Raw genomic sequence first — 25,410 nt, 5'->3', positions numbered from 1 at the left:
AAAACCACACACCCCAAATTGTGTCTTAAATTCAGTTTTCTTTTAGCTTGTACATGATCTTTCTTTAAAAAAAATCAGTGTGTTTCTTGTTCTTCCTTGTCATTTCCTTTTTAAAAATACTTTTAAAAATTAACGTTTATTTGCTCCAAATAGTTGGTATTAAAAGAAACTTTTATTAAAACCCCAAGTGTAATACTTGAAAATATATTTAGTCAAAAGGGGAACTTTTTTCTTTTTCTTTTCTTTCTTTTTTTTTCCAGACAGTGTCTCATTTTGTCACCCAGGCTGGAGTGCAGTGGCACGATCGCAGCTCACTTCAGCCTCGACTTCCTGGGCTCCAGCAGTTCTTCCATCTCAGCCTCCTGAGTAGCTGAGACTACAGGAACGTGCCACCAATCTCGGCTAATTTTTGATGTGAGGAGTTTTTTAATAGAGAGGTAGGGTTATTTTGTTTTGATTTTTAAAATTGTTACTTGACTTTGTGATTCTTAGGCTTATATCTTAAGTCAAAACTTACTCTTCAGCCTTGTCTTGCAACTGTGATATATAGAGATGAGGCCACATCAGCAAACAAACATTTTCTTTTCTGATTTTTTTCTTTGGAGGTCGGCAATTTTGTAGTACATTACAGAGTATGTATTTACTTACCCAGTTGGGCCATCTTGGTAGGTGGTTTAGTTAACTTAATGGCCTAAGTGATAAAGATAGTGCCTGAGACAGCTGCTTCTGAGCCAAACGGATTTGGTTCCACCCTGTCTTACTTATTTCCTTGTAGTGTGATCTTAGTCAAGTTCCTTAACTTCTCTAAGCCTCAGTTATCTTGAAAATGTGAGTAATAATAGTGCTTGCTTGGCGTTTAGTAAGCTGTCTATGCTACTCTTACAATCGTTGAAGGGATGCTTTCTTTCACATTTCTTAACAATAACAACTACCACCACTACCACCACCACCACCACTACCACCACCACCACCACCATTATCACTACTACTAGTAATAACAGCTACTATTATATTAACTGCCGATAATGTCTACCATTGTAACACGTGCTTCACATACAACTTTAACTTTTTACAAATAAAACTATCTATTCTGAAATTGAATGCTTTAGTTGTAAAAAGTCTTTGAGAGTTAAAGGAAGATTTTATCATTGAGAAGGATATTTCTCTCTCTCTGCTATATACTTTTTTTTTTCCTGAGACAGTTTCACTCTTGTTGCCCAGGCGTGAATGTAATGGCATGATATTGGCTCATTGCAACCTCTATCTCCAGGGTTCAAGCGATTCTCCTGCTTCAGCCTCCCAAATAGCTGGGATTACAGGTATCTGCCACCACACCTGGGTGTTTTTTTTTTTTTTTGAGACGGAGTCTTGCTCTGTCACCAGGCTGGAGTGCAATGGTGTGATCTCGGCTCACTGCAAACTCTGCCTCCTGGGGTCAGGCAATTCTCTGTCTCAGCCTCCTGAGTACCTGGGATTACAGGCACCCACTACCACACCCAGCTAATCTTTTGTATTTTTGGTAGAGATGGGGTTTGACCATCTTGGCCAGGCTAGTCTTGAACTCCTGACCTCGTGATCCATCTGCCTCAGCCTCCCAAAGTGCTGGGATTACAGGCATGAGCCACTGCACCCAGCCTCTCTGCTGTGTACTTAATGAATACTAGAGAAGTACAGTTTTAATAATAGAGTAATTATTAACTATGAAATGTTTCACAAAAAGGAACTGAAAATATTACACATCAAGGAGTATTATCCCTCAGAGTGCATTACTACTTTTTTCCATTTTCTAAAGAAAAAGGAGAACTGAGGAGAGGCGTGGAAGCATTAACAGGCACCTATTTCCCAAGCTACTCTTTTTTCTTTTTTCCCAACCTCTCCAGCCCCACTTCCTGAAGTGACCAGAGATAGAGGCTGCCTGTTTTACCCACATCCCCTTCCGCGATTTTTCTTTCTATGGAAAAAGAGAAAGGGATAGAACAGAAAGGCTGCAAACCACAATGCTGTGGTGGTTTGTAGTTGATCCAATCTGCATTTTGAGCAATTAATTAGGGGTGCAGAAAGACTTGCTCGTATTTTTTACTGTCTTTTTCTTAGACATTTTCTCAAAGTTACAAATGTGTTTGTTAGTATTTCAGAGGTCTGTAGTGCTATGATAAGATATTTAATATAGTTTGTCCTTTTATAATTTTACAATAAAAAATATGGAAAAGCGGCCGGGCGCGGTGGCCCACGCCTGTAATCCAAGCACTTTGGAGGCCAAGGTGGGCGGATCACCTGAGGTCGGGAGTTCAAGACCAGCCTGACCAACATGGTGAAACCCCGTCTTTAAAAAAGAAAAAAACATATGGAAAAGCAATGTAATGCAGTCTTATAAACTTGATGTCAGCTAGATACATAAATATGTAAGTATATAGTGGAAATCACAAGTTGGCTTTCTGTCTTTTTTTTTTTTTTTTTTTTTTTTTTATGTCTTACAATCTACAAAAGTGACATGAGATTTTTGGGCCCGTTAGTTCTTTGTTTTTGCTGCTGCTTCTGCTGCTTCTGCTGCCGCCGCTGCTGCTTCTCCTTTCTTCTTTCTTCTTTCTTTCTTCTTCTTTCTTCTTTCTTCTTTCTTCTTTCTTCTTCTTCTTCTTCTTCTTTTCTTCTTCTTTCTTCTCCTTCTTTCTTCTTCTTTTTCCTTAAAAATAGGCCAGGTGCAGTGGCTTGTGCCTATAATCCCAGCACTTTGGGAAGCTGAGGTGGGTGGATCGCCTGAGGTAAGGAGTTTGAGACCAGCCTGACCAACATGGTGATACCCCATCTCTATTAAAAATGCAAAATTAGCTGGGTGTGGTGGCACATGCCTGTAGTCCCAGCTACTTGGGAGGCTGAGGCAGGAGAATTGTTTGAACCCAGGAAGTGGAGGTTGCAGTGAGCCGAGATTATGCCATTGCACTCCAGCCTGGGAGACAGAGGGAGACTCCCTCTCAAAAAAAAAAAAAAAAAAAAAAAAAAAAAAAAAAAAAAAAAAAAAAAGGCTGGGTGCAGTGGCTCATGCTTGTAACCCCAACACTTTGAGAGACCTAGGCTACCAGATTACCTGAGGTCAGGAGTTTGAGACAGGAAGGGCTGACTTGGTGAAACCCCATCTCAAAAAAAAAAAAAAAAAAAATAGAGACAATGTATCATTATGTTGCTGGTCTCAAAGGTTTGGCCTTAAGCAGTCCTCCTACCTTAGCCCTCTCAATTTGAATGGGATTACAGGCACAAGCCACCACTCCTGTCCAGAAATTGCATTTGATGTAATGACTAGTTTTGAAAAGTATCTTTTCATCTTCTACCTGAAGTCAGATTTATTCACATCGACTTCTAGTCAGGTGTTACACCATCTTAGGCATTGGGGCTCTTTGAGATTTAGAGGAAACGGAGGCTGGTGGATAATGCCCACAATTTCAGTGACCCTGAATATCATGCCATATGACATTTAGAATATATTAAACAGGCATCTTTTAAACTCCACCCTTCTTTTTTGGGTAGCAGTGGGCTATCAAGGGTAGAGCTCCATAGCACTAAAGAAGTCTGAGGTCAGTTATGTAATTCTTTACATTACCATTATCATTTTTTATTTTTTATTTTCATTTTATTTTTTTGAAACAGAGTCTCACTCTGTCACTCAAGCTGGAGTGCAGTGGCATGATTTCAGCTGCTTCAACCTTCACCTCCCCGCTGTTCAAGTGATTCTCCTGCCTCAGCCTCCTGAGTAGCTGGGATTAGAGGCGTGCACCGCCACACCTGGCTAATTTTTGTATTTTTAATAGAGACAGGATTTCACCATGTTGGCCAGGCTGGTCTTGAACCCTTGACCTCAGGTGATCTGCCCGCCCCAGCCTCCCAAAATGCGGGGTTTACAGGTGTAAGCCACTGCACGCATCCTATTTTTATCTATTTATATTTTTTATTTTATTTTATTTTTTGAGACAGAGTCTCACTGTGTCATCCTGGCTGGAGTGCAGTGGCGCAGTCTTGGCTCGCTGCAACCTCGGGAGATTCTCTTGCCTCAGCCTTCTGAATAGCTGGAACTGTAGAAGCATGCAACCTTGCCTGGTTAACTTTTTATGTTTTTAGTAAAGACAGAGTTTCACCATATTGGCCAGGCTGGTCTCGAACCCCTGACCTGCATTGGCCTCCCAAAGTGCTGGGATTACAGGCGTGAGGCACTGTGCCCAGCCACCATTATTATTTTTTAAATGCCCAGTTATATTTTTTATTTGGAATAGAGACAGCTAATTCCTTTTATTCTACCAAGTCTCAGCAGGGAATAAATACTTCCCGTTGTTTTCATGTGAGTATTGCTAATGCACTTGTAGGATTATGTATGTCTTCTGTAATGCTGAAACTCTTATCACCTATTTTTAAATTAATCTTTTTGTGTGTGGGGGACAGGATCTTGTGCCACTGTACAGTGGCATAGTCATAGCTCACTGCAGCCTCCAACTCCTGAGCTCAAGTTATCCTCCCTCCTCAGCTTTCCAATGTGCCGAGATTCTACACATGAGCCACCAGGCGCAGTCTGATTTAATATTTCTATTTGTGTGATATTTATCTGTCATTTACATATGTTCTATCATATTACTCCTCAAACTATAAGGTGAAGAGACTGAGATTATATGATCCTACATGTATAACTGGATGCTTTTTTAAAAAATTAAAACAATCTGTAGGAGAATGTAGGTTTTCAAGATTTTCAATGATGAAGGGAAGATAACTTGTTGAAGTAGTGATAGACTAAGAGATGGCAAGATTTCCAGACATTTGGTGCTCTGGAAAAAGGCTGAAGGTTCACTTTTGAAGTTATTCCATTGTTCACAGGTAAGCAATCCCATGGTTAACTCTGCGCTAGTTCCCAGCAGTTTTCTGTCTTTAGCCAAGAAGAAAGGTGAAGTGGTTGTTGGATTTTGACTTAGATGCATAAACTAGTGGCACAGCGATTTCTCTTCCAACTTCCACCCTGTTTTGTTCATGTGTGGTTGCTGTTGAAAAGTAAATTACTCTGAACTTCAAAATTTTTAAATGTTTGTAGTTGTACTGGTGGGGAGTCTCAGGAGCCTGGCCAAAAACTTGGTGTTTCAGGAACATTTCACTTGACAGACTTTGTTGATTTTCTACTATTTCATCTTTTAACTGGGTGCGCTCTCCTCCCCCGCCCCACTATGTATATGACAACATATATATATGCAACTTATAATTGGGTATTGTACATTTTGAGTATATACTTTTTGTAAAAAAACAAACCTAGTAATTTAAGTTCATGGCATTTTGTTTTTATTACCTATAAGAGAAAAGTTGCCAAAGTAGGATCCTGGCTTTTTCTCTAAATCATAGGAATCTCTAATAAAGCTTTGACAAACCCAGCCACGCTGGGAAATCACTGCATACTACTCACTGCCACCAGGAATCATATCAGAGGTCTTCTTTGCTGTGAAAAAGTAGCTCAGGGGCACCAAAATCTTCTATAGAGCTTTAGTGTGTGATTCTGGGAAACAAGATAGAGTGGTAGATTGCTGTGCATCACCTCTTCTCTGCCCATGAATGGGCACGCTGGGTGTTGGTGCCCTTTTCTGATGAGCACAGGTGCATCCTCAGGGTTGTTCTCAACCAGTCCTCAAGGGACTCTCTCCAGGGAGTTAATCAGAGTTGGCATTCCAGATAAATTTTAAATTCTATCCCCCTCTTTGATACAAGCGGGGGGCCTAAGATACTCGCGGAATTACCTGTCTTGAAATGAGATTTACCCAAGCTGAGGCTGTACAGTAAGGGTGAAGGCTTTGTCACTAGATGGCTAGATACTGAGTCCTGGCTCCATCCCTTATTAGTTGAATGGTAGTGAACTGGTCACTTTGTTTCTTCAAGTTTTGATTTTTTTGTTTTGTTTTCTAATCTGGGAAGTGGAAAGACGGCATATCTGCTTCAGCATACTGATTCAATACAACAATTTTTATAAAATGCTTAGTAGACTATCTAGCCCAATAGTTCTCAAACTGTTAGTATCAGAACCCGTTTATACTATTAAAGATTATTGACAACCCCATAGAATTTTTATTAAAAATTAAAACTGAAAAAATTTAAAACTATATAGTACTTTAAGAAATTATAATAAAACCCCACTATATTTGAACATAGATAGCATATTTTATGAAAAATGATTGTATTTTCCAAACACAAGTTAGTGAGTAGCTTACATGCTTCTGCATTCAACCAGCTGCAATATCACACATCCTGCTGATTCTGGAAAATTCCACATACACATATGAGTGCATCAGAGTGAAAAAGGCAAATAATAGCCTAGTAATTAGTGAGATGATGTGCCCAGGAATGGACAGCTGACCCATTTCTATGAGATTCAAGGAAAAGTTTGCTGGGAAGAGGCATCCTATTCCAAATAAAAAGACCAAGGTTTCTAAAAAGAAGGCGTTTTGCCCTTTTGATTATTTGGAATGTAGACATGATACCTTAGTTTGTCACAGCTGTTTGAGGACAAGAATGAGAGTAAAAGTCAACATATTCAGGATGAGGAAGCAGAATGATCGGAAGAGTTCTGTTCTTGAGAGCACTGTTGAACAGCTGAACCAACTCCCACAGCCTTACCTACCAGCTTTGAACAAAAAATAAATTTTTTTTTTTTTTTTTTTTTTTTTGAGACGGAGTTTCGCTCTTGTTACCCAGGCTGGAGTGCAATGGCGCGATCTCGGCTCACCGCAACCTCCGCCTCCCGGGTTCAGGCAATTCTCCTGCCCCAGCCTCCTGAGTCGCTGGGATTACAGGCACGCGCCACCATGCCCAGCTAATTTTTCGTATTTTTAGTAGAGACGGGGTTTCACCATGTTGACCAGGATGGTCTCGATCTCTTGACCTCGTGATCCACCCACCTCGGCCTCCCAAAGTGCTGGGATTACAGGCTTGAGCCACCGCGCCCGGCCAATTTTTTAAATAGTTGGAAAATAGTTTTGGCTGGGTGCGGTGGCTCATGCCTGTAATCCCAGCACTTTGGCAGGCCCAGGCAGATAGAATCACTTGAGGTCAGGAGTTTGAGACCAGCCTGGCCAACATGGAGAAACCGTATCTCTACTAAAAATACAAAAATTTGCCAGGTATGGTTCTGTGCACCTGTAGTCTCAGCTACTTGGGAGGCTGAGGAGAACTGCTTGAACCTGGAAGGTGGAGGTTGTAATGAGCCAGGATCGTGCTACTGCACTCTAGCCTGGGCAACAAAGTGAGACTGTGTCTCAAAAAAATACAAAATAGAAAATAAAAATTTTGACTTCATGGACCATTGAAAGGGCAGGGTCTTGGCCCCACCCGAACCCCCAAGACCCTTTGAGAATCGTTAGTCTAGCCAGTAATTGGCTCCCAGTAAATTGTAGTTAGTATTGTTATATATGGAAATTTTTATAACCAGAAGTACTATAGTACCATATAAATATTAATGGTGAGAAGTAAAGGTCATGGCTTCAAAGCTTTTTACTATATACTTTCTTGAAGGGTCCCAAATAAGATTGTCCTTCAGATGAAGCAAAAGAAACAACAGTGTTTTTCAAATACTAGTAATACATAAATGAATTCTTTGAGTTGAAAAGGCTCAAATCTTGCTTTCAGAAATTTGTTAAATATATAATCATAAAGTTTTCATTTTTTTTTCCAGAAGAGAGGCTTTTCCTCCCATATGGAGTCATAGATCTCTGTAAAGAGAAAATTTATTACTTATTCTGAAACCACTGATAGAGTTTTTAGGGAATTATATAGTAGCCTCCTTCTATAAAGGTGACGTGGCCTCATCGTTAACCAGGTTGGGATTCGTGATTGGAAGGTCAGTCTTGATTTACTGGTTGGAGAGCCTTGACTTAAGCATTTATTACTGTTACAGATACAAGATTCCTTAATGGGGCTTTTTGAGTTGGGTTTGGGCATAAAGACAAAAAGCACAAGTGATATGATAACAAGTAATTTATACAAGTTGTCTTAAGATATCTGGGTACTTCGTATAGTTCACATCGTAAGATGTATGGACATAGTTTATATTAACTCTACCTATACTTTGAGACATGTAACCTCTAATCATATCAATTTTATCCTTTCTTCTTTTTCTTGGGGGTGGGTAGGTATAGATCATGGGGAATTCATATGCTGGGCAACTGAAATCTGCTCGATTTGAGGAGGCTCTCCACAACTCCATAGAAGCCTCCCTCAGATGTAGTAGTGTGGTACCACGGCCAATATTTTCCCAGCTATACCTGGACCCTGACCAGCATCCTTTCTCATCTGCAGGTAAGTTTCTCAGTCACACACATCTCTGGACTCCTTTTTTAAAAAGTGGGATTCTTCTTTTAGGTGTGAAGATTCCAAATCTTGGGACCTCTGAGATAAATTGGCTAAATGTTAGAAAATGCTAGGCTTCGGCCAAACGCGGTGGCTCATACCTGTAATCCCAGCACTTTGGGAGGCTGAGGTGGGCAGATCACCTGAGGACGGGAGTTTGAGACCAGCCTGACCAACATGGAGAAACCCCATCTCTACTAAAAATACAAAATTAGCAGGGCGTGGTGGCACATGCCTGTAATCCCAGCTACTCAGGTGATTGAGGCAGCAGAATCGCTTGAACCCGGTAGGCAGAGATTGCGGTGAGCCGAGATGGCATCATTGTACTCCAGCCTGAGCAACAATAGTGAAACTCCATCTCAAAAAAAAAAAAAAAAAGGAAAGAAAGAAAATGTTAGACTTCTTTTCTTCAAATATGTCTTTGAGAACTGTGCATTTTCCCGTAAGCATCTTTTTATTAAATCTGCTATTATTTGCTTACTCAGATGTCAAACCCAAGGTGGAGGATCTGGACAAAGATTTGGCACATCGCTACACTCAAAATGGGAGTCTGGATTTTTCTAACAGTTTAACAGTTAATGAAATGGAAGATGATGAAGATGATGAAGAAATGTCTGATTCAAACAGCCCACCAATTCCCTATTCACAAAAACCTGCCCCAGAAGGATCTTGCACTACAGATGGTGGGTTTCAGTTGTTTTCATTTCTCTGTTTTCTCTCTAATATTGTCTGACATATTTCTAATTACATGTGGTGCTCAAGGCTGGAAACTAGTAATTATGGTATGGAGAGGAATGAGGAATGATTATGTTCTCACTCACATTATCTCCTATCACTTCCCAACAGATGTCTGTAAGAAAGACAAGTATACCAGCCGGGCACAGTGGTTCATGCCTGTAATCCCAGCACTTTGGGAGGTTGAGGTGGGCAGATTACCGGAGATCAGGAGTTCAAGACCAGCCTGACCAACACGGTGACACCACATCTCTACTAAAAATACAAAAATTAGCCAGGCATGGTGGCACATGCCACTAATCCCAGCTACTCAGGAGGCTGAGTGAGGCAGGAGAATCGCTTGAACCCGGGAGGCAGAGGTTACAGTGAGCTGAGAGTGTGCCATTACACTCCAGCCTGGGCAACTAAAGCAAAACCCTGTCTCAAAAAAAAAAAAAAATAGACAAGTATTATCATCTCATCTTATAGATAGAGACTGAGATGGTCTGTTGCAAAGTCAATTCTAAACCCAGGTCAAGGCTTTTCCAGTATTCCAAGTACTTTCTGCAAGAATGCTACTATTATAGGGCCTTTTTTAGTGTTCCCTCTTCTACTTCTTTCAATTCCACCCCCACCCTGCAAACAATCAGAAAGATATTAGATGTTTCGTATTTACCTTTTACATTTATTTTGAACATTCATCAAATACAGAGGATTAAAATATTTTATACATATAAATATGGCCAGGTGAGGTAGCTCATGCCTGTAATCCCAACACTTTGGCTGAGGCTGAGGCAGGTGGATCACAAGGCCAAGAGTTCGAGACCAGCCTGGCCAATATGGTGAAACCCTTTCTCTAATAAAAATATAAAAATTAGCTGGGTGTGGTGGCAGGTGCCTGTAGTCCCAGCTACTTGGGAGGCTGAGGCAGGAGAATCACCTGAACTAAGGAGGCTGAGGTTGCAGTGGGCCAAGATTGTGCCACTGAAGTCCAGCCTGGGTGACAGAGTCAGAGTCTGTCTCAAAAAAAAATAAAAATAAATAAATAAATAAATAAATAAATATTCTGAATGTAAAAAATTTCTCTATTGAGGATTAAAATGTGTATATTTTGATAACCCCTTTTTATTTATTAGGGTCAACCTCCTCTTCCACCAAAGCTTCACACTTTATAAGAAAGTGCTAGTATAAAGCATTTCCAGTATTTCATCGTTTTGGTGATATTGTAACTTAAATTACACTCTCTTTCCTCTTTTTAATAATTTACCATTGTATTTTATGACCATCCCAGCCTAATTAGTTCATGAATTATCCAGATTACCAGAATATTATTCTTATACTCAGAATGACTTGGACCTGGGATGATTTCACTGCATGAAAAATTTTGAAGTGGGGGAAACGGGAGGGGAAGAAAAGAGATACAATTTTAGAGCATTCCTCTTACAAAGCTTGAAGTGCAAATAATTGGAGAAAAACTAGAGGTTTAAATATGGAAAGTCGGCTGGGTATGGTGGCTCACGCCTGTAATCCCAGCACTTTGGGAGACCGAGGCAGGCGGAACACCTGAGATCAGGAGTTCAAGACCAGCCTGGCCAACATGGTGAAACCCTGTCTCTACTAAAAAACAACAACAACGACAAAATTAGCCAGGCATGATGGCGTGCACCTGTAATCCCAGATACTCAGGAAGTTGAGGCGGGTGAATCACTTGAATCGGGAGGTAGGGGTTGCAGTGAGCTAAGATTGCACCATTGCACTCCAGCCTGGGCAAAAAGCGAAACTCCGTCTCAAAAAACAAAACAAAACAAAAGGAAAGCCAGAAAGACCTGCTTGGGAATTTTATCTTCTCTTGACTTTTTTTTTCTTTTCTTGTTTTGGACAATGTGATAAACAGTAAGAGAGTCAAAATCCCCTACCTAGGAGATAAGGAGACCTGAATAATTCTCCTGGTAGCTTATAAGTGCCCAATTCACTGAAGATGGGCTCTAGCAATTAGTACTGTGGTCCTGCCTCTAGCACATTATTCCTTAGGAATTTGCTTCTGCTTATGATTGCCCAAACTTAATATAATATATATGGATTTATTCATTATTGACATAATTCGGGACTTTAAGCCTGTGGAGATTTGGGAGGTGACTACCATTATGTTTTTTTCTTACTTGCTTTATGTCTATCTTCATGCCTTTTATTTAATTGAGCTGTCAACTCATTTATCAGGTAACAAACTGGAAGGTGAAATAGTGCTTAAAATGTTGGATTCCCATTGAGAATCTTGTTATGCATGAGAGTTACATAGAGTAAAAGCTTTAGAGGATAATTTTCAAATATCTAATTTTATACCAAAAAATGGGAGAGAGGTTCCCATTTTTCCTGTGCTCTAGGTATGTTTTTAGTTTGCCTTGCGGGGTATCTGTCACTGGTGTTATTTATAACCAGGTATGGAAAGCTGTTTAGTACCCACCAAGATATAAACTCAGTGATCTAGAGATAGCCAGCATTTCTTAAACTTTAAAATAGGAGAGTATGAGAAGTATATGGGAAGAGTACTAATATTTTAAGGATAAAGGAGGTATAATTTTTTTTTAACCATCCCACTCAAGTTCAAGATTTAGATTCCAAGACAATCCAAAACCACTAGTCCTACACTTAGATTCCTATATCCGCTACTTTCGGTTCTTTTTTTCTTTCTTTCTTTCTTTCTTTTTTCTTTTTGCTCTGTCTGCAGGATGGAGTGCAGTGGTGCAGTCTCAGCTCACTGCAACCTCTGCCTTCCAGAGCTATTCTCTTGCTTCAGCCTCCCAAGTAGACCACACCCAGCTAATTTTTGTATTTTTAGTAGAGATAGAGTTTCACTATGTTGGCCAGGATGGTCTCTATCTCTTGACCTTGTGATCCACCCACCTGAGCCTCCCAAAGTGCTGGGATTACAAATTTTGATTCTTACAATTAATGTCCATTGTTTTCCCCTTTGAATTAACCCGAGGGAAGGCATTTAAAACAAAAAGTTTATTGTTTAGTTTGGTAGTTTATAGTTTGAAGGTAGCGCTTTTTTTGAGACAGAGTCTCGCTTTGTCGCCCAAGTGGGGTGCAATGGCGCTATCTCAGCTCACTGCAGCCTCTGCTTCCCAGGTTCAAGCAATTCTCTGCCTCAGCCTCTGGAGTAGCTGGGATTACAGGTGCCCGCCAGCACGCCTGGCTAATTTTTGTATTTTTAGTAGAGACGGGGTTTCACCATCTTGGCCCAGCTGGTCTTGAACTCCTGACCTCATGATCCAACAGTCTCGGCCTCTCAAAGTGTTGGGATTACAGGCGTGAGCCACTAGTCTTGCCAGTAGCTCTTTTAATTGGGCTCATTCTAAGATAGTTTTAAGAGCCCTCTTACTCAAAGGGAGAACAGTTCTGAAATTTTCCTTATGAAAATGGCAATGAAATAGGGCAGTATACTGCCTGGACTTATTTCAGCATACCGCTTTCCCTTTGTGGGAAATCCTCTGTTTACCTAAGGCTTAAAGAAAGGTAAAGCTATTTTTAGAGGCAATTTAGATAAGCAAATACTTAACACCTGATGGGCTCTGGGGTTTGCCATTCAGATGTAACTTTTGGTTGCTAATTTCTTATGTAAATTATTGGAATAGTGTAGGTTTCTACCCTGCTGGGAGGCAGTTGATTGTCCAGAGGGGTAAAGGACAACCAAATTTTAGGCCTCCAAATACTGCTTTGATTACTTTAGCTTGTGTTTATAGCTGTTTCTGTAAACTTTTCCCTGCCCCCTTTTAGTTTACTCTGTAACCTTCAAGTTGGAGATAATTGGAGAATGCAAATCTGTTTCTGTGAAGTGAAATCTTTGGCTGTTTTCTTAAGGAAATGCAGATGAAGTTTATAAAGAGGACCTGTCTACTCTTATTCTTTTAAAAAAAGTTAAAATCATTTGCTCTGCAAGAGGCTTGGTTTTAGGACAACATTTCTGTGTTATCTTCAGAAAATGAAATTACTTTGGAACAGATTTTTCAAGTAAATTATTTGTATGCCCGTATCAATAACTTAAGTGTCTTTACTTGTAGACTATAAACAGGCTTAGATTCTTCCTTAGGGTACTCTTAACCAGATCTTCTCATACCCTCTGAAAGAAAGACCTTGTCAGTCCTTCAGGGAATTACGCTGCTGGGGAGTCCTAAGGTTTTGTTTTGTTTTTCATTTAGTTTAAGGTTTTAATTGAAGTTTAATATTTGATATTTATTAGATTAGTAATCAGACATATTTCTAATAGTGGGAAATAGAACTACTTGTCACACTGGATATTGGGATCCCATAAGTATTGAGATACGATATTTCATAGATTTTGTTTTTAGCTATCCACTCTTTTTTGCAGACGCACACAGCTTACTTTCCATCTGTAAAAGCTAAATTAAATATTGCTCTTTGCATAATGTTTTTAATCTCGTAGGGATCCTTTGTAATATATTTTGTATATTATTAGCTGATCTGAATCCAAGCAATGAGGATTTGGGGGAAACAGTAAATAGATACGTACTTTACAGAAAAAGACCAGCCCCTTGGCAGGTGAGCTTATTCCTAGAATAACTACAGACTGAATTTATAAACTTTTGCTTGACTTAATGACTGTTTTTGGCCTTGAATTGATTTCTTCTGGACTCTGTTCCTAGACTCAGCCTTGCTGTCTCTTTCCTATTCTGTTCTTAATTAGATTGCCTGTATGCCTTGTGTTGGCAAATAGCTACATGGTAAAAAGATAAAATAGAACTATTTTATTTTATTTTTGAAGAACAGCTTTAAATTTATGAAAGTTAAGAAAATAGTACAGTTTCTATATATCCCCACACAGTTTGTCCTATTTTTAATATCTTCGTATAGGACATTTGCTACAATTAATGAACCAATATTGACACATTTTTATTAATTTTAATAACTAAAGTTTACAGTTCGAGTTCCTTGGTTTTTTCCTAATACCCTTTTCCTGTTCCAGTATCCCATCCAAGATATGACACCAGGTTTGTTATGTCTCGGCCAGGCGCGGTGGCTCACGCCTATAATCCCAGCACTTTGGGAGGCCAAGGCGGGTGGATCACAAGGTCACGAGATCAAGACCATCCTGGTCAACAAGGTGAAACCCCGTCTCTAGTAAAAATACAAAAATTAGCTGGGCATGGCGGTGCATGCCTGTAGTCCCAGCTACTCGGGAGGCTGAGGCAGGAGAATTGCTTGAACCCAGGAGGCAGAGGTTGCGGTGAGCCAAGATCGTGCCATTGCACACCAGTCTGGGTAACAAGAGCGAAACTCTGTCTCAAAAAAAAAAAAAAAAAAAAATTGTTATGTCTCCCTAAGGTGCCTTTTGGCTATGACAGTTTCTCAGACTTTCCTTGTTTTTATTTGGTTGGTTTTTTCTTCAGACAGAGTTTCGCTCTTGTTGCCCAGGCTGGGATGCAATGGCATGATCTCAACTCACTGCAATCTCTACCTTCTGGGTTCAATCAGTTCTCCTGCCTCACCTTCCCAAGTAGCTGGGATTACAGGCATGCACTACGATGTCCGGCTAATTTTGTATTTGTAATAGAGACAGGGTTTCTTCATGTTGGTCAGGCTGGTCTTGAACTCCGGACCTCAGGCGGTCTGCCCGCCTCAGCCTCCCAAAGTGCTGTGATTACAGGTGTGAGCTACTGCATCCATCGGACTTTCCTTGCTTTTGATGACCTTGACAGTTTGGGGAGTATTAGGCATATTGTAGGAAACCCCCCATTAGAATTCATCCGATGTTTTTCTCCTTATTCATTGGGGTTATAGCATCTGGGGAGGAATATCACAGAGGTAATTTTTTATCATTCTTTCAAGGATACATACTATCAACATGGTTTATCACTGTTGCTGTTGACCTTGGTCACCTGGCTGAGGGAGTGTCATCTCCACTTTTCTTCCGCTGCATACTGTGGAAGGAATCCCCAGCTCATGCTTAAGGAGCAGGGAGTTAGACTCCACATCCTTGAGGGCAGACTATCTATGTAAATTATTGGAAAATCTGCATGGGAATTCATCTCTTCTTTCCCATTTACTGATGTGTTCAGTAATTTATTTATGTCATTATAGCCATAAATGCCTACATTTACTTTATGTTTATAATTCAATACTAATTTTGTTGCTCAAATTGTTCAGTTTTGGACATTGGGAGCTCTTAGTTCTTGAACCCTTTTTACAAATCCCCATCATTATGGAGTGGATTTAATTTTTTTTAGCATCAAATAGATTTTCTCTATTCATTGTCACAGATACCTCTTGACATTTTTTTTGTGAAGGAGGCTAGAAACGTACCTCTTGTAGAATATGGTATTTTGTTTAATAATTATTGCTTTTGACCTCTAGGTGTCCTCATAACATAAGTGGGAAAACCTTCAAAAATTGTAGTACTAAAAACTATTTGTGCGGACTGTGTGGTTTTCATTTTGCCACAGAAATTGCTCCGAAATATCTGTCTTCCCTAGAAAATCCTGCTTTATTCAGGCCTTCTCCACACTAACTGTGCCTTCTCTACTGTATCCCTCTTTAGCCCAGACCAAAATTGTAACTTCTCCCTCTTAGGCTCCCTTTTGCAATGTATTGCTTGAGAAATCTCAACAGAAATGTCAGACTGTGAGCATGGATTACTTTTGCAGCTTGCCAACACTTCAATTTTAAGGACTCATTAGCAAGTGTGAAATAGGTGAATACCAGCACAGTCAATGGCTGGCAGGGGCTGGTGTATCGAATGATGCTCAGAAGTCAATCTGAAAAGGCCACAGGGAAGTCAAGTGACAGAACCCAGCAAAAATAAGCAAGGAAGAATTTATAGGAGAGTTCTCCATCAGACTAGAGGGAGGTGAAACAGTATACAATCATGCACCAAATAACACCATTTCAGTCAATGACTGACTACATATACAACGTTGGTCCTATAGGTTCCAAAGCTGAAAAATGTCTGTTGCTTGATAACATTGTAGCCATCCTAAAGCAGTGCAATGCATTACTCATGTGTTTGTGGTGATGCTGATGTAAAGAAATCTGCACTGCCAATCGTATAAAAGTATAGCACATAGAATTAGGTGTAACACATAATACTAGGTAATAAGCGACTATGGGCCGGGTGTGGTGGCGTACACCTGTAATCCCAGGACTTTGGGAGGCTGAGGCAGGTGGATTATGGGGTTGAGAGATCGAGACCATTCTGGCCAACATGGTGAAACCCTGTCTCTACTAAAAATACAAAAATTTGCTGTTGCATGCCTGTAGTCCTGGCTACTCAGGAGGCTGAGGCAGGAGAATCACTTGAACTTGGGAGGCGGAGGTTGCAGTGAGCTGAGATCGCACCACTGAACTCCACTCCAGCCTGGCGACAAAGTAAGACTCCGTCTAAAAAAAAAAAAAATTAAAAAATAAATGACTATGTCATTTTAGAGGGCACTCCTACTTATTAAAACAAAATGTACTTTAAAACAGCCTTGGTCGAGTACTTCAGGAGGTATTCCAGAAGATGGCATTATTGTCATAGGAGATGACAACCCCAAGCATGTTATTGCCCTGAAGACCTTCCAGTGGGACAAGACATGGAGGTGGAAGACAGTGACCTTGATGATCCTGATCCTTTGTAGGCCTAGGCTAATGTGTGTGTTTGTGCCTTAGCTTTTACACAAACTATAGAAATGATCCCTGAAAGTATAGTCTTTGTGCCTTAGTTTTTAACAAAAAAGTTTAAAAAGTAAAAAAAAAAAGTTTCAATACAAAAAACCCTTATAGAATAAAGACATAAGAAAGAAAACATTCTTATACAGCTGTACAATATGTTTGTGTTTTAAGTGTTATTATGAGTCAAAAAGGTTTTTAAAAGTTAAAAAGGTTAAAAAGTTATATTAAGCTAAGGTTAATTTATATTGAAGAAAGAAAAAAATTTTAGTAAATTTAGTGTTGTCTAAGGGTACAGTGTTTATAAAGTGTACAGTAATGTCCTAGGCCTTCACATTCACTCATTACTTACCCGCTGACTCACCCAGAGCAACTTCCAATCCTGCAAGCTCTGTTCATGGTAAATGCCCTGTACGGTGTGTCATTTGTATCTCTTATATCATGTTTTCACTGTGCCTTTTCTGCAGATACTTAACCATTGTGTTATAACTGCCTATATTGAGTATTGAGTACAATAGCATGCTATCCAGGTTTGTAGACTAGGGGCAAGAGGCTATATATACATTTAGCCTATGTGAGTGGTAGGCTCTGCCTTCTGGATGTGTGAAAGTACATTCTGTGATGTACACACAACAATATCATGTCTTAGAATGCATCCATGTGGTTAAGTGATGAGTGACTGTATATGAGTCAGAGGAGGTGTTTTTTTGTTTGTTTGTTTTTGAGATGGAGTCTCACTCTGTCACCCAGGCTAGAGTGCAGTGGCATGATCCCGGCTCACTCCGCCTCCCAGGTTCAAGTGATTCTCCTGCCTCAGCCTCCCAAGTAGCTGGGATTACAGGTGCTTGCTGCCACGCCTGGCTAATTTTTTAATTTTTGCATTTTTGCTCTATGTGATGGAAGAGTTTTAGGCCGCTGTTTGTAGGTAGTTGCCTATAGAGTTGAAAGAGGTAGTGTTTTCTTCCTCATGTATGAAAAGCCAAATTGGATTATAGTCACTAAATTTTTACCTTTTTAGCATTTGCTTTTTGGTGTCCTGGAAAAACATTGATACATTTTATATACAATCTTTTTTTTTTTTTTTTGAGACGGAGTCTTGCTCTGTTGCCAGGCTGGAGTGCAGTAGTATGATCTTGGCTCACTGCAACCTCTGCCTCCCTGGTTTAAGCGATTCTCCTGCCTCAGCCTCCTGAGTGGCTGGGACTACAGGTATGCGCCACCACGCCCAGCTAATTTTTGTATTTTAGTACAGATGGGGTTTCACCATGTTGGCCAGGATGGTCTCCATTTCTTGACCTCATGACCTGTCTGCCTTGACCTCCCAAAGTGCTGGGATTACAGGCATGAGCCACCATGCCTAGCCTTATGTAAAGTCTTTTAATTTGTTGAGTGAGTATGGGGAATGCCTTTAACTTTTGCATCTAGTGAAGAGCTTTTAAAAATAGATTATAATTTCCCTGAAAATATGCTCCCCCCAAAAGCAAATTAGACACATTTATAAAATTACTCTTTCTGTATTATTAACACAGAAAGTTTTCTGAGCTTCCCATCTTTAACCAACAGCCTGTTATGTGTACAAATTAAGCAATATGTCAATACATATGACTGAAAATGAAAACAATTTGAACTTGTATGATAGGCAAAACCACACATATAATAGTCAGCTGGTTTCCATTAACCCTATGTGTGTTAGATGAAAGACCCTTAGAGCATCTGTTTTAAAAGTAGGATATTTAGACTATTGATTCATTTTTAGAAATTGATAGTGATGCCTATTTAACTTTCATTTATTCCCAACTATCTTGGAACATTTTTTTATGAATCCCTGGGAATTTACCACTTATTGAAAAATGCTGAATTAGATGATCTTGAGGTTCCACATAACATAATTTGCATAAATTGATACAGACATGTGGTTCCATCTAGTTCACTTTTTCTAATATAGAGTGAGTCAGTGTTGTAGAAAAATTGCATTACTACTACTTGGTGACAGAGACAGCTCCCCAGGCATCCTGCTTTCCTTTTATTTTATTTTATTTTATTTATTTATTTTTTGAGACATGGTTTTGCTTTTCTCACCCGGGCTATGGTGCAATGGCACAACCTTGGCTCACTGTAACCTCTGCCTCCCAGGTTTAAGCCATTCTCCTATCTCAGCCTTCCAAGTAGCTGTGATTGTAGGTATGTGCCACCATGCCTGGCTAATTTTTGTATTTTTAGTAGAGACAGAGTTTTACCATGTTGGCCAGGCTGGTCTCTAACTCCTGACCTCAGGTGACCTTCCCTCCTTGGCCTCCCAAAGTGCTGAGATTACAGGCATGAGCCACCATTCCTGGCCTGCATCCTGCTTTCCTTTAATAGGACAACCATGAACTAGATTTATGTCTGTAAACCTGTGTTTACTGTCTATATGCAAATTAGTAACTCCTTTGATGAAAATAAATTAGCGTTTCTTTCAGTACTTTAATATGACTCCTAAATTTCGTATTTTAGAATTTGATGAAAAAGACTGTGTTCACCCCTCATAGTTTTAGCAATGTATTGTAATTGTTCTTAGCTTCTCTTTTGCCACGTTCAATAGTATGCTTTTTGTTTGTTTTCACTGTGGCAGACTTCCTCTGTCTTACATCACGGAGCATTACTGAACTCATTATGTAACCTTGGACAAGTTTCCTAACCTTTATGAACCTCAGTTTCTCCATCTATGAAAAGGAGATAGTACCTGTCTTGAGTATTGAGAGGATTAAATAAGATAATCTATATAGTAGCACTGTGCTTGGCTATGGCAAGTGCTCCGTAAGTTTTAGCTGCCATCACCATCATCATCATCATCATCATCATCATCAATTCCCAGCTTCCAAACCTGTGAGTCCTGTTCCTTAACAGGGTTAGGCACAGCAGATTTTTTTTTCTTTTTTCCAAAGGATTCCAGGTACCCATAGGCTCCAAAAAATGTTTGTAAACTAAGTAATATGACCCACATGTCTAATGACTATTTTCTAAATAAATGTAGATGATATCTTGACCATAAATGCAGATTCATTTAAAATTGCTAAAGAATTAATGTGTTTATATTTTTTCTTAATTCAAGAACTTTTAGAGTTAAATTGACTTTTAGAGTTTAAATTGACTTTTGTTAATGTTAAAGAGGGATCTATAAGCTTGAAATGATTGACCCTGTATTCTTTATCATTTTATTCTTTCTCCTGTTGACTTATCCGAGTTCTATTAGGCTTGCTTTTGAGGTTTGACGACCAAAATGATATGGTAAATTTAATATGCCCCACAGCTTCGTCCATTTTTTAAAATTCGAATTGTAATTTTTTTTTCTTTAAGAAAAATTTATACAGGGTCTTGCTCTGTCACCCAGGCTGGATTGCAGTGGCATAATCTTGGCTCACTGCAACCTCTGCCTCCCTGGCTTAAGGGATCCTCCCATCTCAACCTCCCCGATAGCTGGGACTACAAGCACTCACCACCAGGCCCGACTAATTTTTTTGTAGAGATGGGGTTTCGCCATGTTGCCCAAACTGGTCTTGAACTGCTGGACTCAAGCAATCTGCCCTCCTTGGCCTCCCAAAGTGTTGGGATTACAGGCGTGAGCCACTGCATCTGGCCTCATCCGATGTTTTGATGTTTTTTTCTTTTTCTTTCTTTTTTTTTTTTTATTCCCATGCCAGTAACTGATGGCATTCAATTATCTGTTGACACTTGGTTAAAATCATAATGTGAATTGATGCTAGGAGAATCTAGCATGGTTTTTCTCTACTTTTTTATTGAGCAGTGATAATGGTGCTCTCCTCAGGTTTGTGTATGGAGAGGTAGGTGTCTTCCTTGCTTCCAAAATTTTCTGAAATAGCATTTTTTCTTTTCCGTTTTTGAGAGCAAGTTTCATGCTGTTGCCTAGGATGGAGTGCAGTGGCATGATCTTGGCTCACTGCAACCTCCGCCTCCCAGGTTCAAGCGATTTTCCTGCCTCAGCCTCCCAGGGCGCTGGGATTACAGGCATGTGCCACCGTGCCTTTTTTTTTTTTTTAATTTTTTTATATGTAATAGAGACGTGGTATCACCATGTTGGCCAGGCTGGTCTCAAACTCCTGACTTCGGGTGATCCATCCACCTCAGCCTCCCAAAGTGCTGGGATTCCAGGTATGAGCCACTGTGCCTGGCCTGAAATAGCATTTGTCATACTTTTATTCAGCCTCTCTTGGTTTTAAATGACAGAAACCTAAGTGGCTTAGGAAAATGAAGAAATTATTGAAAGAATTCCAAAGCAGAACGTTTCATGGCCAAATCATGGGAAGGGCAGATACAGCAGACCCAGGGATTCAAATATTGCCAGAACAATCTTTCAGCCTCCTCCCTGTGCTGATGGAGTTCCCTCCCAGGTCAAGGAAGAGGGCTACCACAAAGCAGACTGAGCCATGCTCTACCTGCCTCCATGTTCAGATTTCCTAGGGTCTCAACCAGATGGACCTAATATTGGGTGTCCACCGTTGGACCAATCAGCTATGGCCAGAACATTGGGCTATCAAAGTGGCCCAGCTGGATCAGGTGCCAGCTCCACATCAGTTTGGAGTGTCACAACTCCCTAGGGGAGTCATATGATTAGAGTACAGACAGAATCATTCCCCAGAAGATTTGCAGCAGAACTGCAGCCATCCCCTTTAACACTATCTTTGTGATTCTTGGTTCCTTATACATTCTTCCAATTGACTACAATGTGACTTCTTGGAAGAAGATATATTTTGTTCAATTGTATATCTCCTGGTCTAGGACAGCATCTGTTGTAAATGTTTGTTTAATAAATCATGAACTGATGAATTCATATAATACATTGTGATATACAAAGTGGTTATTTAAGATTTTATTGCATCTTGTCCTGTCATGTCAAGTCATGGTAAAAAGTGAAATGCTCTAACAGTTCTGGCCTGTTCATCTAGGAGTCACCCAAATTCTGAGCTTTAGTCTCTTCCTCTATGAAAAAAAGAGTATCTCTATTCTGACATTGTCCCCATTTAGAGAAGTGAATTTGCATTGGAAGTAAAATCATTGTATTACATGTACATAAAAATTACATGGGTTTCAGAGTTTGTTGTGTATTCATCATTGCCTCACTTGTGAACCAGAAAATATAAAGTTTTTGCCTGAAGCAGATGGAAATATTTCCTTTCAGTGTCTTTTCAGCTTGTTCAGAGGGCCACACTTGATAGATTTTTCTTCTGGTTGGAGTATATGGGCTTTAATTTAGTCCTTAATAGTGATTCCCACAAATAAATCTACTCTACAAATGAGTGATAAGGAGATACAATCTCACTAAACATTTCACTGTGTCCTTTTTTTTAAAACTGGTTTTTAGGTTTTTGTCAAGCAGGAAAGGATTTGCGTTTGGTATCACTGTGTATGGAACAAATTGACATTCCAGCAGGATTCCTCCTGGTGGGGGCCAAGTCTCCCAATCTGCCTGAACACATCCTAGTTTGTGCTGTTGACAAGCGATTCCTACCAGATGATAATGGGAAAAATGCACTTTTAGGTGAGTATTTCATGCCTATAAAATTCCTTCCAAGATGAGGGATTTAATTTTAAAAAATATACCAAATGATCATTTGGGGATTATATAGTGGAATTTTAGTGAAACTGAGCAGATGGTTTAGTTCAATTATGAGACTTTTTTCTTTTAGTAATTTCTTAAAATTTTTTTTTTCTTTTTTGAGATGGAGTTTTGCTCTTGTCACCCAGGCTAGAGTGCAGTGGCACAATCTTGGCTTGCTGCAACTTCTGCCTCCTGGGTTCAAGTGATATTCCTGCCTCAGCCTCCTGAGTAGCTGGAATTATAGGCGCCCACCACCACGCCCTGCTAAGTTTTATATTTTTAGGAGAGACAGGGTTTCACCATGTTGGCCAGGCTGGTCTCAAACTTCTGACCTCAGGTGATCTGCCTGCATTGGGCTCCCAAAGTGCTGGGATTACAGGCATGAGCCACCACTCTGGCCTTTTCATTTTTATTCATTCTGAAAACACTTACCTTAAATAAATGACTTTTTTGACCTGGCATTTTTAAAAAGCATGCAATTTATCAAAAATTAATATTTTACAAAGGAAAGAGAATTTACTCTCTCTAGTCATTGATTTGGACCTGATATCAAGTCAACTCTTAATTGTGCATCTGTGGATTATTCCCTTTGTAGATTATTTGTTGTTTTTCCATACCACCCATTATTTCTAGCTATACTTACGTGATGTGATTCTCACTTTATATTTAACATTAGTTCAACCAAAATTACTAGGACCATATATCTTTATATCTCTATATGATATAAAATGTAAATGACTTTATCTCAGAATTATTTTACTTTCTGTTGTTAGAGTCTGGGCTTTTTCACAACATAGCTTCCCTATATCATAGGAAATAACAGACTTGATTTATTTTATTTTAAATGATTAAAAAGATAAGAAAACACATGAGATTTGTTGCTTTTTTACTGCTGCATTTCTCTACTGTTGTTTTTGTTTCTAAGAATTTTTCTTACTATAGATGAAATCATGTTTTAGGCACAAATATCAGTAAAAAGGAAAAAAATAGGTCAGTGAATTCAAATATTGCATTTATCATGATGTGTATTTGTTTTTGTAGTCTGATACATTCTTCCTAGTTATATAGTATCATCAGAAAGTCTAGCAATACATTGATCAATATCTTGAGCCAGAAAGTAACCCTGCACACGCCTCATAGAAGTTCCTTAAATTATAGTTTAAAGGCTTTTCATGGTTCATAGGAAAAGAAATGGTAATTTTCATTTTTCATAAGGCTCTCATTAAAAAAAAAATTTCACTTTGTTTTAGTGAAATTGAGCAGATGGTTTAATATAGAAGTCTAATGATAAATCTAATATGCTGGACTAAAAGAGCAAAGAAGGTCCAATTATTCCTTTTTTCATTCAGCAGTATTTATTCAAAATGACGGAAATCAGACTAGGCTCTGATGTAGGAACACAGCAATTATAAGACACAGTCCTATTTCTCACAGAGCTTACTGCGTAGTAGGCTATAGTAGAACAACTTCAGAAAACTTTTTAGCATTTGAAAAGCATTATAGTCTCATCTAATGAAACAGTTCAGGTGTGGCTCTGACTGTAGACCATGAAAATCTCTCATAATGTATTTTTTGTTTAATGATTTTTTGTAACTAGAGAATCCTCTTAGAATATGTCATGGAAAAGACACAGAAAACACCATCAGAGTAATAGACTTCATAATCCTTAGAAATCAGAAGACCATGGGCTTTGGAATCAGAACTGTGTTCGAATCCCAGATTTGCCACTTAGCACTTTAAGAACTTCAGCACTTTAAGTTCAGTATTTTAAGAACTTAAAGTCTTAGATTGTCCATGCATATAATAGGGCCATTAACACCTACCTTGTGGAGTCATAAAGATCAAATGAGATGATGTCTTTAAAGTACCCACCCAGCACGGTGCTTGGGACATAGTATTTGCTCTTCAAATGGTAGTTATTTTACTATTGTACTTATTAAGTACCCTTACAGACTTGGAACCTTGCTAACTTTCTCCAGCCTTGTAAGTGGACATAATTTTTCACTAACCACTTCTCCATGTAAAAGTGCAGTGTAGCAACAAAATGTCAGGTTTTTCTTAAATTAGCACATTGTTGAGATTTTTACATGTTTAGTACTCTATTGTCCAAAAACTAATACACATCCAATATTTCTTAAAGTGGATGATTTTTATATGCAGTAAAATATAGTGGGAAAAAATGTTTAAGCTTCCACTGTTTTAGAACACCTATGGATTCCGATATCAATTTGTCTAAATTTTAATATAAATTACGCAGATTCCAAAGACTGTGGGGGAATTGATTTAAACATATATTGATCCAGTTGGTAGTGCCCGTGACCCAAATCTACCGTGCAATTGGAAGACTTGATTGCTAGAAAAACTAGAAGGTAATTTGGCTGTGAGTGGTATTATTTTTTGTTTTCAATGACAACAAGAATGTTAAGCAGATAAAATCTCCCTTGAAGGAAGGCTAATGCTGAAATCATACAGAGTTTTTAAAATGGACTGTAGGATTCTAACTCTTTTATATTGTTAACTTATTATTAATGTGAAGATCCTCTCCTTTGCAGATTATTCAGACCCATGGCTTTTCTTCCTCTTCACACTCTTGCTTTTCACCTCAAAATAGACAGAGGAAAAGATAAACAATCACACTCAACATCAGTACTTTGTTAATTCTAATTCTCACACTAATCTTTTCTAAACCACTTGGACCTATCAGTTAAAAGCTTCATGTTTTGGCACTGTTCTTGATTATTTTGACTGAAAGGTTCTTGTAGCTTTTTTCTGTGTCTTGGGTATGGCATATCTACTTCACAGGTCAGGCAGTTTTCCATGAAGGTACAATGATCAGACCTGAATGTAATTTCCACAAAGGCAGGGGCTTTGTTTGCTTTGTTCAGTGCTAAAAAACCTGGTGCCTACAACAGTCTCTAGCACATAATAGAGTACAGTATTTGTTGGATGCATGGATGGACGGATGGATGGGTGGGTGGTTGGATGGATGGATGGATGGATGACTTTGGTGACCTAAGCAGCCATTGGCAACCTTTTTTTGGGGGGGGACTACTTTAAGGTATTAGCCAAATAGTCAAATG

At 39.2% G+C, this 25,410-nt stretch overlaps 1 protein-coding gene across 4 annotated transcripts in view; it reads left to right on the top strand.

The window, feature by feature from the left end:
- Positions 1-25,410, top strand: part of GREB1L (GREB1 like retinoic acid receptor coactivator) — a 316,301-nt gene that overhangs the window by 148,538 nt on the left and 142,353 nt on the right. For 3 of the 4 annotated variants that reach the window (XR_004273436.1, XM_032293228.1, XM_032293226.1), the window contains exons 3-5: positions 8,139-8,304; positions 8,841-9,038; positions 22,094-22,270. Coding sequence is in view for 3 of the 4 variants with exons in the window: in XM_032293228.1 (XP_032149119.1) it covers positions 8,148-8,304; positions 8,841-9,038; positions 22,094-22,270 (532 nt within the window). In the remaining variant the exon portion in view is untranslated. Of the gene's footprint in view, positions 1-323; positions 438-8,138; positions 8,305-8,840; positions 9,039-22,093; positions 22,271-25,410 lie in introns of those variants that run through there. The other variant, XM_032293227.1, reaches the window with a different exon arrangement.

Source organism: Sapajus apella, unplaced genomic scaffold, assembly GCF_009761245.1.
Source record: "Sapajus apella isolate SASKATOON/1434 unplaced genomic scaffold, GSC_monkey_1.0 scaffold29, whole genome shotgun sequence".
Classification (NCBI taxonomy): Eukaryota; Metazoa; Chordata; class Mammalia; order Primates; family Cebidae; genus Sapajus; species Sapajus apella.
Note: the sequence above shows the minus strand (reverse complement) of the source record. Positions and strands in the feature narration are given on the sequence as shown.